General features: G+C 43.1%; 1 protein-coding gene across 1 annotated transcript; it reads left to right on the top strand.

Moving 5' to 3' along the window:
- Window positions 1–2149: 2149 nt before the first annotated feature.
- LOC119361448 lies at window positions 2150–12257 on the top strand. Its single transcript, XM_037626649.1, has 3 exons — window positions 2150–2259; window positions 9626–11318; window positions 11727–12257. The coding sequence occupies exons 2-3, from the start codon at window positions 9813–9815 to the stop codon at window positions 12255–12257; spliced, it is 2037 nt and encodes a 678-aa protein (XP_037482546.1). The 5' UTR covers window positions 2150–2259; window positions 9626–9812.
- The last annotated feature ends 764 nt before the right edge of the window (window positions 12258–13021 follow it).

Raw genomic sequence — 13021 nt, 5'->3', positions numbered from 1 at the left:
CCGCTAGCAGCAGGTGGCGTTGGCAAGTGGCTAGGCCGTCTTCGTTGCCGGCCCGTGAAGGAAGAAGAAAAGGACAAAGAAGATGAATAGTGCATGATTTGTTTTTGACCGGTTTGTTAAGATCTAGTGGGCCAAAAAAAAAGTGACTGCAGCAAAATAATATCAGGTGCCTGAATATTAGCCGGTCCCTTCAATTATGCACTCATACCAGCACAATACAACACAAAACTAGAGAGGTCACCACTAGAAATTCTTGGATAAAATAACACCCGGGCACAAATTCTTCTATAATTAATTGATCTATCTAAGTTGTCAAATATTTGTAATATTACTTGACTTATTAAAGCATTTAAATCTTCACAATTGTACTAAAATAGACCATGGTCATTATATATTCATAAATATACTCAAACGGGTCACATTAGTTAGATCTTCATAATTTTACACATTTGAACTGGTAGATTCATTGTATATACATACCAACCTGTTTTTGAGCAATGGTACACACTGGCAGGCTGTACGGGCTAATCAAAGATTAATGGCTAATGGCTGTGAATTAGCTTAGTAGGACGGGGCCCATCGGAGGGGATTAGATTAGGGCACGTTCTTCGGCCCTTTATCATTTTTTCTTTTTGAAAAGGTGGAAAGCCCCCGGCCATGAAGTCCACTGAAACATACCCGTGAAATAATGTAGTACTCCCTCTGTCTTAAAATAAGTGACTTAACTTTATACTAACTTTAGTACAAAGTTAATACTCCCTCCGTTTCAAAATAATTGTCTTTCTAGCCATCTCAAATGGACTATAACATACGGATGTATGTAGACATGTTTTAGAGTGTAGATTCATTTATTTTGCTACGTATGTAGTCACTTGTTGAAATCTCTAGAAAGACAATTATTTAGGAACGAAGGGAGTACAAACTTGAGTCATTTATTTTGGGATGGAGGGAGTATTATCGGCCTAATATTATGTACTTTGTAATAATACAACGAGCGGTGAATCTATTATCTTCTCTAGATAGCACAATGCTATATATTCATATGTGATTAACAAGTACTCGCCCCATTTCTAAATATAAGCCTTTTCAAATATTTCAATATAGACTACATACGGAGCAAAATAAATGACTCTACATTCTAAAATACATCTATATACACCTATATGTAGTTCATATTGAAATCTCTAAACAGACTTATATTTAGGAACAGAGGGAGTAAAACATAATCAATAATATTCGGTGCCATTGCTCCCTGTGGCTAGTTGGTAGGAAAGTGGAATTCACTCTTTGCTAATACTCCCTCTGTTTTGAAATATTTGTTTTTCTAGACATTTTAAATAGACTACAACATACAGATTTATATGGATATATTTTATAGTGTAGATTCACTCATTTTACTTTGTATGTAGTCATTTGTTAAAATCTTTAAAAAGACAAATATTTGAGAACTGAGGGAGCAGAGATTATACATTTGCACATGCCAGTCTGATCGATCGGCAGGCAATACCTCGATCGATAATCGTTGCTGAGCTGAACGCGGCGGCTGCAAGATGCAATCGGGAAAGACCAATGGGCAACGGGCAACTGCATGCATCCGGTCCAAGACGAAATATCGTGCTAGTTTCTCATCGGGGTCTCATCATATATCTAAACTGGAGTCTTTTGTTAGGAGAACGTGTGGGTTGCTTGCATGTGGGCTCGTGGTTTCGTATGCGGAATTGATCTGCATACGATGAATCTGGGTACGATTTTCGTCCGACTTTATCTCCCATGCACTGTCATACGAAAATCGTACATGATTTATCGTACCTATAGCAGCTCTCTTTCGTATGACATGATATCCTTTGCAGCTCGCTGCCCCTCTTAAACAACTATGTCCATCAGGCGCATAAGGCGAGCTCTGCGAGGAGGAACCAGTTGACAGTTTGACTAGCAAACTGAAGAGAAACCACAAGTCCGCCGTTCCACCACCATAACCGTACCACGGACGAAACCAAAGAAACCAGTTGACGAGAAGCGGCCGCTCCAGGGCATGGCAAATAAGCTCGACGCTTTCTCGAAGGAGCTTCGACGGCGGACAGAAGTAAGGTTGATCAACAAGTATGCGGTCGTCGCGGCGTACATCGGAATTGCCCTGAAATCCGTCGGCGCCCTGATGCTTTTGTGGGCCACCGTCGTCCTCCTCGGCGGCTTCGTCTCGTCACTGAAGTAGATCGACTTTTGGTATCTCACTATCATCTCATTTCTACAAGCTGCCGGGTTAGTGCCTACAAGTATTTCAGCTCTCCTGTAGACAAATGTTTATTATCTTTTTCGTTAAATTCGTCTTCTCGATGATAATTAAGTTTGATTTAAATTCTATCTCTTCAACTATTCCTGTTTTATCGCCTAAATTTATGGACACCGCTAATGCCCACACATGTGGTGGGAGCCAAATCCGCCCACACGTCTTATAGCACACAGACTACGCTATGTCATGGCATGCATGTGGAATTTTTTTTCGATTTTCTGTTTTTAAAATATTTTATCTTTTAAATGAAAAATCCGATTGAGAATCCGTTTTCACCATTAAATCTCTCGCGACGAGATCTTCGAAACTAGATCTCATATCAATATATTTTGACGATTTTTTTGGGGGGTTAAAAGTTGCCATGTCTATTGCACATGAATTGCCGTGATGTTTACACTGAAGTTGTCATGATATGTTTCAGCTATTTTCTTCTACATTTAAAAGTAAATTTTGACATATTATAAAACAAGGAATTAAGAAACTAGACTTGCCATGCATCATAAATTAAAATTGCCATGATACATGCACTTGCCATGATTCATACAAAAAATATTTTCATGGTCAAAGTACTGGAATTGCCATCATCGAAAAACTAAAATTGTCATGATCTACAAACTAAAATTGCCACATGGCAACTTTAGTTTAAGCACTATGACAACTACAGTGTAAACATCATGGCAACTTTTGGGCAAAAAAAAATTTCATCGAAACATATCAACATGGAGTCTAGTTTTGAAAATCTCGTCGAGACGGATTTAATGGTGAAAACAAATTTTTAATTCGCTTTTTTAATTAGGAGATAAAACATTTTAAAGCCGAAAACCAAAAAAAATTCTGCTGATGTCATCTGTTCATACGTGGCAAAATGAGTGGTGTTGGAGGCGTGTGGGCGATGTGCAAATGCCCACACGTGTGGGCGTTAGTTTTTTTTGAAATTTATAGGCATATGGAATATGTAAATATTACGAAAATAGCTTCTCACCCGCTTTATAACTAAAGCCCCGACATGATACATCATACCAATAGATGTCCACATACCCATACCATTCCAAGCTGTATCCCTGAGAGCAAGGCTCCCTCGTCTCGCTCCCACCAGGGAGATCAGGGGGCCAACCCCAACGCCCCTGCCGCCGCCCCCTCCCCCCTCTCCTCCACCTCGTCGATCCCAGAGACGTGCGCCGGCTAAGCCCGGGCGCCGCCGGTAATGGGGACGGTGGGGGTCTAGGCTACAGCCCCGCGATCTGGAGGGACCGGCGGTGCGAGATCTCCCTTCGATCTTCGTCTTTGCCGGCGGTTCGGCGCTGCTCCGGCGGCTTCGTGGGAAGGGCGGATCGGGATGGGGTGTGGCCATGGTTGACTGGTCGGCGGCGCCTTCGGTCAGATTTGATCTGTCCGATGCCACTGGCCGTGGTGGCCATCTCCTCCATCGGAGGTGGTCAGCCTGAGGCTGGATGGTCAGATCTCAAGATCCACCATCTAATTCCGTCTGCGGGTCGGGAAGACATAGTTGCCGGTGAAAACTGAGCCGATGGCAGGTGATTGCAGCGTTCTGCGTCATTACCTTGATGAAGGCATCGCTGTGTAACTATTGTCGATCCACCCGTGCTACTCCGGGGGAAACCCTGGGATCTGATCTTACAGATCGGACGATGGCGTTACCGCGGTGTCGTTTTCTCTCATGGGAGCATCGTTTGTGGAGCAGAACTAGAAGACAGAGGCGGGAGGTGGAGCTGCTTCGTCTTGTACGGAGCTTTCGATGGAGACATCAAGTCATGCGTTGCCGATAGGTGCTCCGTTGTGTCATGCCTGATCAGCAGGTGGTACGCACGACAGATCTTTCAGAATCTTCGCGTCTGGACGGACGAGCGTGGGGACCCCCTCCTCTGCTTCTGCCTTCGAAATCCGCGGATACGGCCAACCACACATCGCACAACAACTCATCCTCGTGAATGAGTACCCCGCCATCATTCATACTCTAAAAATCAACATGGCGTCCGAAAATAAGCTCAATGGCATTTGACCGAACACATGTTAGGCATGGTGACTGCCATGGACGAATTCGATGGGAGAGGGTGGGGGGGGGGGTACCTGCCTACAGACAGGTCTTGGAAGTACGACGCCGTAGTTAAGGGAGAGCGAGCACATCGGTGCTCGTTGTGGAGGTCCAAAAATGCCTGTGTGCCGGCCGAGATCAACCGCGACGACGGCAGAGGAGGATGGTGACGAAGCAGCGCAAGGGGGAAAGGGGGCGGATTGGAAGAATATGGGACCGGAAGCAGTTTTGGGTGGGCCAGGGTGGTCAGAATCGGCCGTGGGTGCTGTCCGGACTCCCACAAATCCCTCCCCTAGTTTGTCTCTGTTTTATGGAAAATAGTGCGCCTGGACTGCTCGACGGACCGGTATAGGACCGTGTTGGATGACACAACACATCTGGACCGTGCGGTCCAGACGTATGCAGACGAAGTTTGAGGGTCGGCGTTGGAGATGCCCTATATTGCAATAACCCCCCAAACTCCCCTACCCACCCCCCAAAAAAGTCTCAGCTTACGACAACAACAAACAAGCCATAAATAAGTCCTCATGAAGGATAGATGACCATAAATAATCTAGACGCAATCTCCTTGTGAGATGGAGAATTTGTAGATACACCTACTAGAATTCGAAAAGCAAGCATGATTAAGATTTTATACTGAGCTAACTAAGGGCATGTACAAAAGGTATAAAGCTAGACACCCGACTTGCTATATTGATTTGCATGTCACGGGTACACAACACAAAAAGCTATAAATACAATAATTGTTTGCAAACAGTCAATAAAGGCATCTTCAGCGGCAACCCACAAATTTCCTTTCGCATTTATCCACCGGCAACAGAGGAGGTGCAGAGGGGGCATCACCCTCCATGATTGACCACCGGCAACAGAGGAGGTGCAGAGGTACAAAGATATGTACAAGAAGGAGTAGCCTGGATGCTTCATTCATGTGGTCACCGAATTGATTGCCGCTACCAAGGGTCGTGCATCCACTTCAAGAGCCCGATGCTCGTCTGCCATGGTTTCTATGTTAGTTCTCCTATTGGTTTCTATGTTAGTTCTCCTATTTAGTAATTGGTGGTTTGTTGCTGTGCTGTTGGGTGGTTTGCTGTGGCTGTGGAGTTTGGTGTTGTGAGATCAGTTGTTTGCTCTGCTAGTTGTGCCCTTTGGGCTGGCTGTAGCATGTTTCAGACCGGATTTAGCACTGACTAGAAGTGAAGGCGCGCTTCACTGCGCCGTCAGTATACAAAACGTTAACAATGAGCCAATTAAAACTTAATGTTCATCGCACACTAAAACAATAAGTAGTTTACACTTGAAGCACATAATTCAATTCTGATCCAATTTCCTTTTTTGGATTATTCAAGAGATACAAACATGCAGAAAACTAAATCCAAATTCCCTTTTTGGATTATATGCAGAAGATACAAACATGCAGAAAACTAAATCGAGGAAACGATGTAACAATCTAGTTGATCCCAGCGGATTGTCCAAATAGAAATCTAAAAAAAGTTGAAGTCGTGGTCGTATGCATTCATGTCAACAAGCGATCTCCACTGCTGACTCGTGAGGTCTGAATGAAAGGAAGGCGCCGCAATTTTGTCGGCCCGACGTTTGGGGTGTTCTGGCTTGATCTTTCAATGCCTATGGTTCCCAGATCGATAATCTCTCTAGCTGCTGGGTGCATCTCTTAATGGAATCACACGCCAGTTTGCATCTACATTCGATGATATGCATGCCACAAAACATTTATGTTAGATAGAGGCCGCGAGCTTCCTCATCCAACGGCAGTTCCAACATAAAATTTTCATTGCGACCGGTCAAGCCCCTTCTCGGATCTCGCCGATACATCTGTGGTGTCCGTCTTAGATCTCTTAGAACCCTGGGAAGAATTATCATCATCTTCCTCTACACCACCCGGCAACGCCGGGTCATTATGTTTCTCCAAAACCATTCTATTGTTCTCTGCCAAGAGAACTCCAGGCTCCCTGATCACCAGTTGCATGGATTTTGGTTCCGGTACAACCCCATCAAAATTGAGCCTCTTTCTGCTATTTGCTTTGTCCAGAATTCACCTTCCAGATTTTTCGAAAGGCTGGTGGTATCACCACGCAGAACATCATTGGTGCTCTTACCACCACGTTCACCCCCACCTGGGCCTCCCCTCTGAACTGGGTCACCTCCCTGACCTTGCTGCTGAGTACCAGGCCGAGAGGCCAACATCCACTCGCCCAAGTCCATACTGTCAGGTGCGTGTTTGCCATTGCTATGCTCCAGATGTGTATGCCCCATGTACCCGCAGACATAGCAAAGAACAGGGACTTTCTAATACAGAATTGAGTAGAAAACCTTCCTCTGGTTTTGATTATGGAAACAAAACGCATCAGAGGTTCATTAACATCTAGCTTAACTCGAACACGGACAATTCTACCGTTCAATCAACTGGGATTGAGGCATTGATCATTACGTTTTCCATCTTTCCTACATTCTTAGTCTGGGACTTGATAATGTGGTCCTTCCGGTACAGGGGAGGAAGATCAACAATCTAAATCCACACTGACAGATTGTCCAGGATCACCTCATCAAGTTTTGTGAATCCATCATACCTCTCAAACAGCACGCCGTGATCTCGAAAGAGCCATGGCCGTCCTTCGGTGACCTTCTTCCAGTCCCCCAAGCAGTTGACAGTGATCACGAATAGGTTGCTTCTAAGGGCACTGAATGTCGCACCTTGTGCCAAGCTCCAAGCCAGCCGCATGGAGTCATAGAAGGCGCCACGACTAAATGGTCTAGTTGTGTGAACCCTAGCAATCGCTATGAACTCCACTTCATCAACCTCGTTTGGACCCTCGTCGAAGTAGAGATCCTCCTTGGAGGTTCAGCGTTCCTATCATGGCCTCCACGCCCGAAACTCCTCCTATCGCCGTGGCTCTGTTTGCCGGTGACTGGGATGCAGATCCCGCCATCGCAAAGTTCCACTCCCTACACCCCGACCAGGGACCGAGAGAGAGGGTAGATTGCCTCTGTATCGCTCGAGATTACCAGGAAATCGTAAACCCTAAACGTCGCCGCCAGGGTAAAAAAGGACCCTAGACGTCGCCGCCAGGGGAATTTTTTGAGCTGGTGAGCAACTTTATTGTTTCTCTATTATATTGTTCAAATCTAGCAACAAGGAAATCACAAGAAAAATTAAAACAGTCATCAAAAATTGCCGCTGCCGTCCCGGCCAACCGTCCTCCATCCATGATGGTATCAATCATCCAGATTGTCCAGATTAATAATGGGGATTTCTATTTTCGTGCCCTACTTCCTTTGTTTTACTTGAGGTAAATACACCACTGGTGCTTGAACTTGTCATGAATGTGCACTTTAGTGTCTGAACTTGCAAAATACATTGAACTGGTTCCGTAACTTGGCATAGACGTGCATATACGGTTCAAATCTCGTTTGTATACGTTCGCGATGCTGACGAGTCGCGCCGTCATGGCATGGGACTCGCTGTCAGGGACAGGGTGTGTGGCCTAGTTTTTTTTCCGGAGAACCCTCTAGTAAAAATATATTAATAATTTAAAACGGGTATGGGTTCAAAACAGCAACCTGACGCGCGCATTTAGCGTCATAAAAGGATTCATACACTATATATATAATAAAGCTGAACAACATAAATTTAAAAATTTATTCCAGCAATATAGGCTTGTTGATTTGAACCTGCAACCAGGGGCTGTATACCTGGCGCACATACCACTTCAACTGACGACATCGAATGGTAAAGATGATAAATTTAGGTTTATAACATAACAAGCCCCTCTCGCGAAACTAGACCATAGTGTGGCTCAGCTTTTGACGTGTCTATTTTTTTATTTCAAAATTTTATAAAAAATACGTAAATTGTAATCGTGTGTTACAAACAATAGACATATATTTAAAACAAATTACATTAAAAAATTCATATAATTTCATAAAACACCAATGCAATAATTTAACAAAAATACACATAATAAAATTATGAATTAAGATTATATCTTATAATTTGAAAAAAGTTTGCATTTTAATAAAATATTAAATTAGTTTTACAAACGTTCATATATGTAAATAAATTCTCATATAATTTTAAAATTTCCACATTTTTAATAAAATATTCATGGAGTATATAAATGTGTTTATGCTTTCTGTAAAAACTGTGTGTTTTCTAAAAAAAATACAAGCCTAGTGCGCCCTTAGATTGTGGATCCTCATATGAATAATATTTGAATCATATAAACATGTTTATCATTCATAAATATTTTCAATTGAATGAGTATGTTTTAAAATAACATGTGATTTTCTTTAAATGACATGAAGATTTTTGCATTCTTTTGAAATTATGTTTGTTAGGCAGTCATAAAGATTACTTGTACTTTCGATACAAGAGAACTGAATGGTTGGAGCGGCATCCGTGCCTGGTCTATAAGCTTTGGTCGGATGTTCAAATCACATAGTTGGTACTATTTTTGTTGGTTCATTAAATTCCTTTTATTTATACTTCGCAAAAAAAATCATTTTATTTATGTTGTTCCGCCTCGTTTATAAAGGTTGTGAATCATCATGAAGCAACAAATGTGAAGTGGTGTATTGGCTAGCCCAGCATACACTTGACTTGTAGGTCGCCCTTTCTAACCACCACAACGCTAGTCTTTTAGTATTTTATAATTATAGTATGAAATTAATTATAGCGCAAGGTTATGAATCATCACGAAGCAGCAAATTTGTCAGTTTCTCTGTAAGGGCCTTATTGTATGAAAAATAATTCTAGAGGAGTCTCCGCAAAAAACCCAGGCCACACACCCTTGTCTCCGTTGTACAGTCACTGACAGCGGGTCCCATGCCATGTTGGCGCGCCTCATCAGCGTGGCAGATGTATACAAAGGTCATTCAAACCGTATATGCACGTCTATGCCAAGTTATGGAACCAGTTCAATGTATTTTACAAGTTCAGGCATTAAACTGCACATCGGTGTCAAGTTCAAGCACCACTGGTGTATTTACCTCGTTTTACTTCTTTTATTCTAGATCGGGTAGCCCAATTCTCCACATGTTTATGACGATACAGTGGTGGAATTTTGTGGATTTGCTCCCTAACTGGCAGCCGTTCCATCTTGATAGACTCTGGCTGCACCTAGTTTCTGGTCATGAAATTCCGGGCAACTAACTTCGACCCACTCATTTCTATTCCAAAATCGATTTGTTGATACCCTTATTCTTTTTGTTTAACATTCTTTATTTTCTTGTTGACCTCATGTCCTGCTCTAATTGGAAAAATACAGAGTATTCGACGCGTGGGGATCCGGAGGTGCTAGCCTTGATTTACTGCAGGATTGGGTTTGTTCTCTTGCACCGGACATTGAATCTTGGGGCGAAAAGCATCGTCATGTGAGACTCCGTCATGAACATACCCAGTTGCCTCTCAGAAAACGGCTGAAGAGATTAATACAAATACTTGCATCAAAAATAATGGATATTACCCCGATCGTGCTATGCGCCCCAGTGGTGATCTTCGCTATTTTTGGACCACATGTGCGGGTTCTGCTATCAGGGCTTCGTTTACGAAAGCAAAGCTACGGCACCGACGGAAAGAGAGACAGAGCAAATATGAAGCGGGCGCTGAACTTATTCTACCACGTAACTTATGCTCACGGCTATGTATGCTTATCATGGATGATGATTCAAGCGTTTGCTGATGTTGTGCTCGTGTTTACTGTTTGCCGAAATGCCCGACAGCATGGCTTCAACGCCAAAGTAATTCGTGCATACTTGCAGAAAACCAAGGAAATGTGTGCGAACAACCCTGCGTCCATGCAGATGCAGAACTGGAATTTGATCACCTATGGTGCCGGCTTGCTGGATTCCAGCTTACCAGAAGAATATGCGGCTGGAGGGAGGGTACTAACAATGCTGATTGATAAGGATGTACCATTACAGGTAAGACGGCTGCTGATCAGGTCACCGAGACAAAGAATACAGAAGCTGATCGGCACCCTTGCTTGGAGAAGCCCAGCCGACCAAGAGATGAGATGGCTTGCAGCGAGGATTGTGGAGCATCTCGCTGCCGACCTCAACCTTGCTCACTTTCCAGGAGCATTGGAATGCATATCATCCCTCTTCTATCAAGAAGCTCGCCTTTTAACATTTACAAATGACCAAGGAATTGATGAGGACCTGCTTTTGCCAGGCTTGAGAATTCTAGAGAAACTGGCTCACAGCACACATAACTGCACGTTGATATGCAACACCAATGATCTTCTTTCAAAAATTGTTGGCCCTGTCAGCTCCAACGAATTAACAGAAGATATCAAGACCAATGCTGCTTGGACCAAGGTAGTAGACGTTTCACTGAAAGTGGTGAGCCGGCTCATGGATTCTTCGGGAATGACCGGCCAAAAGATGCGCGGACTAATTGCAAGCAATATCAATGCAGTGAAAAACTTGAAGGCTGTACTGGATATGGATATGAAGAGCAACAGTGGTATCATAGAGCTGCAGATGCTAGCAATGGATGTCCTTACACAAATAGCCTTGCATCATCCAGCACGTTCTATTACATGGATGTTTTTTCAAAACCTTATTGATTACGCGCTACACATCTTCCTTACTTCAGAATGGATGGGAGATTATTTGAAAGATGAGAAAAGGAAGGTGGCCTCCGAACAAGCTAGCAGGGAAGTACTTGTGGAAAAGAAGATGAAACAAGCTCAGGAAACGGTAAGCCAGCTTAAAGAAAAGGCTGGTGAAGCATTGGCCATGTTATCCTGTGATTCAGAGGCTATCATGAGTTTCACAGGATGTGACGATGATGTCAACCGCCTTACTGAATTGCTTGACTTCGATATCAAGACCATCAAATGTGAAATAAGTGCAACAGATACTATGGAAATAGAGATCTACATTGGCTGTCGTGTTAGTGCGGCAATCATCTTGAAGCATTTGAGCAACTACGTCAAGGCACCAACATTACGGAAGGTATGCCTCGACGTCCATACTGCACACCGCAAGTTTTCAGCAATTTACCTATTGCAAAACAATTTCAGAAAAATTATAGCTGTGCATCATGTTATAATATGAGCACCTATAGAAATTCATGCAAAAATATTATCATATTTCCCTGTACAGGAAAGACAAGTGATTACTATTACACTGTTCAAAATTCAGTTGAACCCTATTTATATTTTGTGTAGGGTAATATCCGATCATATTTTTTTACATGCTTTTTTAGCTGCTCATGTTACAACACAATGCATATGAATTTTTCTGGGAATGTTTTAAGATAGGTAATTAGGTAGCCCTGAACTCAGCATCCACCTTTCATGTAGAAAATCCTCCGACTAAACCTTTTTGAGCATAAACAAATAAGGATGTATGTTGTTGCAGGCACTCGGACGATTGCTTCATGTACAACAAGACGAGCCTTCCACTTTAGAGAGCCACAATAATCAGTATGGGGATAGGAAGCTGCAAGTAGAGTTGTTATCACTCGTTGCAGCAATTCGGGCAAACAACAATCTTAATCTTGCAGGAATCTTAATTTCGCAGACGCCGCCGGATACCCTGGAAGACTTCGTAGTGAGTCTCAAGAAGAAGGTGGAGGACAACATGTACGCCACCCCTGCAGGCCTGGCGATACAGAAGCTTACCTGCGAGATGGTTATAGAATTCATGAAGCATGATCGAAACATCAAAGTGATTGACAATCACAATATCATTGGCACATTACTGAAGGCTTCAAAGGCGATGGCTGGGCTTGAGAGCAGAATGCTTTTCACTGGCGACGATCATGACTGTCATGGGATTCCTCTGAAGCCTCTCTCCTCTGTTCTCGCTAAAAGTGCAGAAGATATTCTGACACAGAGGAAACAGGCTCTGGGCATCAATATTGTGCCTGTCGGTGTGCCGCTTCCATGATTTCTGCATTAGGGAGTATCTTTGCATGCTAAAAATATTCAAACATGTATTGAATTCTTGGCGTTCTGTATTTGTGCTTTTGTTTCCTTTGCGAAGTGAGACTCTGTAATAATGGATTGTGTGCACCTTCAAGGTGCAGACATCAGGAGTGTAATCCATCATTTATCTAGAAGAACTTAAACCGTTTGTGCATTAAGATTCTGATGCATCTTCTGCATCATCGCAAGATCCAAATCTGTATGCATCAATATTTCCTGCTGAATGGAGAATAGTCATGCAAATCTCACTCACGTGCCACTTCTGCTCAGACCTGCTTAATTTGTTACTATCTGTTGACCGTAAATCTCAGCAACTAACTTAATTTGTTACTAACGAGTAAATTGCAAAAACCCATCACATTAGGGGACGCTAAAACAGAAAACCACCACCTTTCGTTTTCTTTTCAAAAAACCACCACGTTTGTGCTGACAGTTTTCAAAAAACACTGATCGCACGGTTTGTGTTGACAGTTTTCAAAAAACTGACCGGTTGAGCCTGCTGTTAGGCGCCACGTGGACAGGGGGGGACGGCGCCTGTGATGCGCGCGGCAATATTGTTGTTGTTTCTGTTGTATTGATTCGACCCTCATATAGGGTATATATAGAATACATTGTGAGGGAGAGAGACTTGGAGTAGAGGGCAAGTCGTACATGTTAAATCTATTCTATCTCTAACTCCTACCTCTATCTTAAACACAATTATATTCTAATATTTCCCATCAGTTG

Source organism: Triticum dicoccoides, chromosome 2B (assembly GCF_002162155.2).
Source record: "Triticum dicoccoides isolate Atlit2015 ecotype Zavitan chromosome 2B, WEW_v2.0, whole genome shotgun sequence".
NCBI classification, from domain to species: domain Eukaryota; kingdom Viridiplantae; phylum Streptophyta; class Magnoliopsida; order Poales; family Poaceae; genus Triticum; species Triticum dicoccoides.
This window is presented reverse-complemented; position numbering and strand designations above follow the sequence as displayed.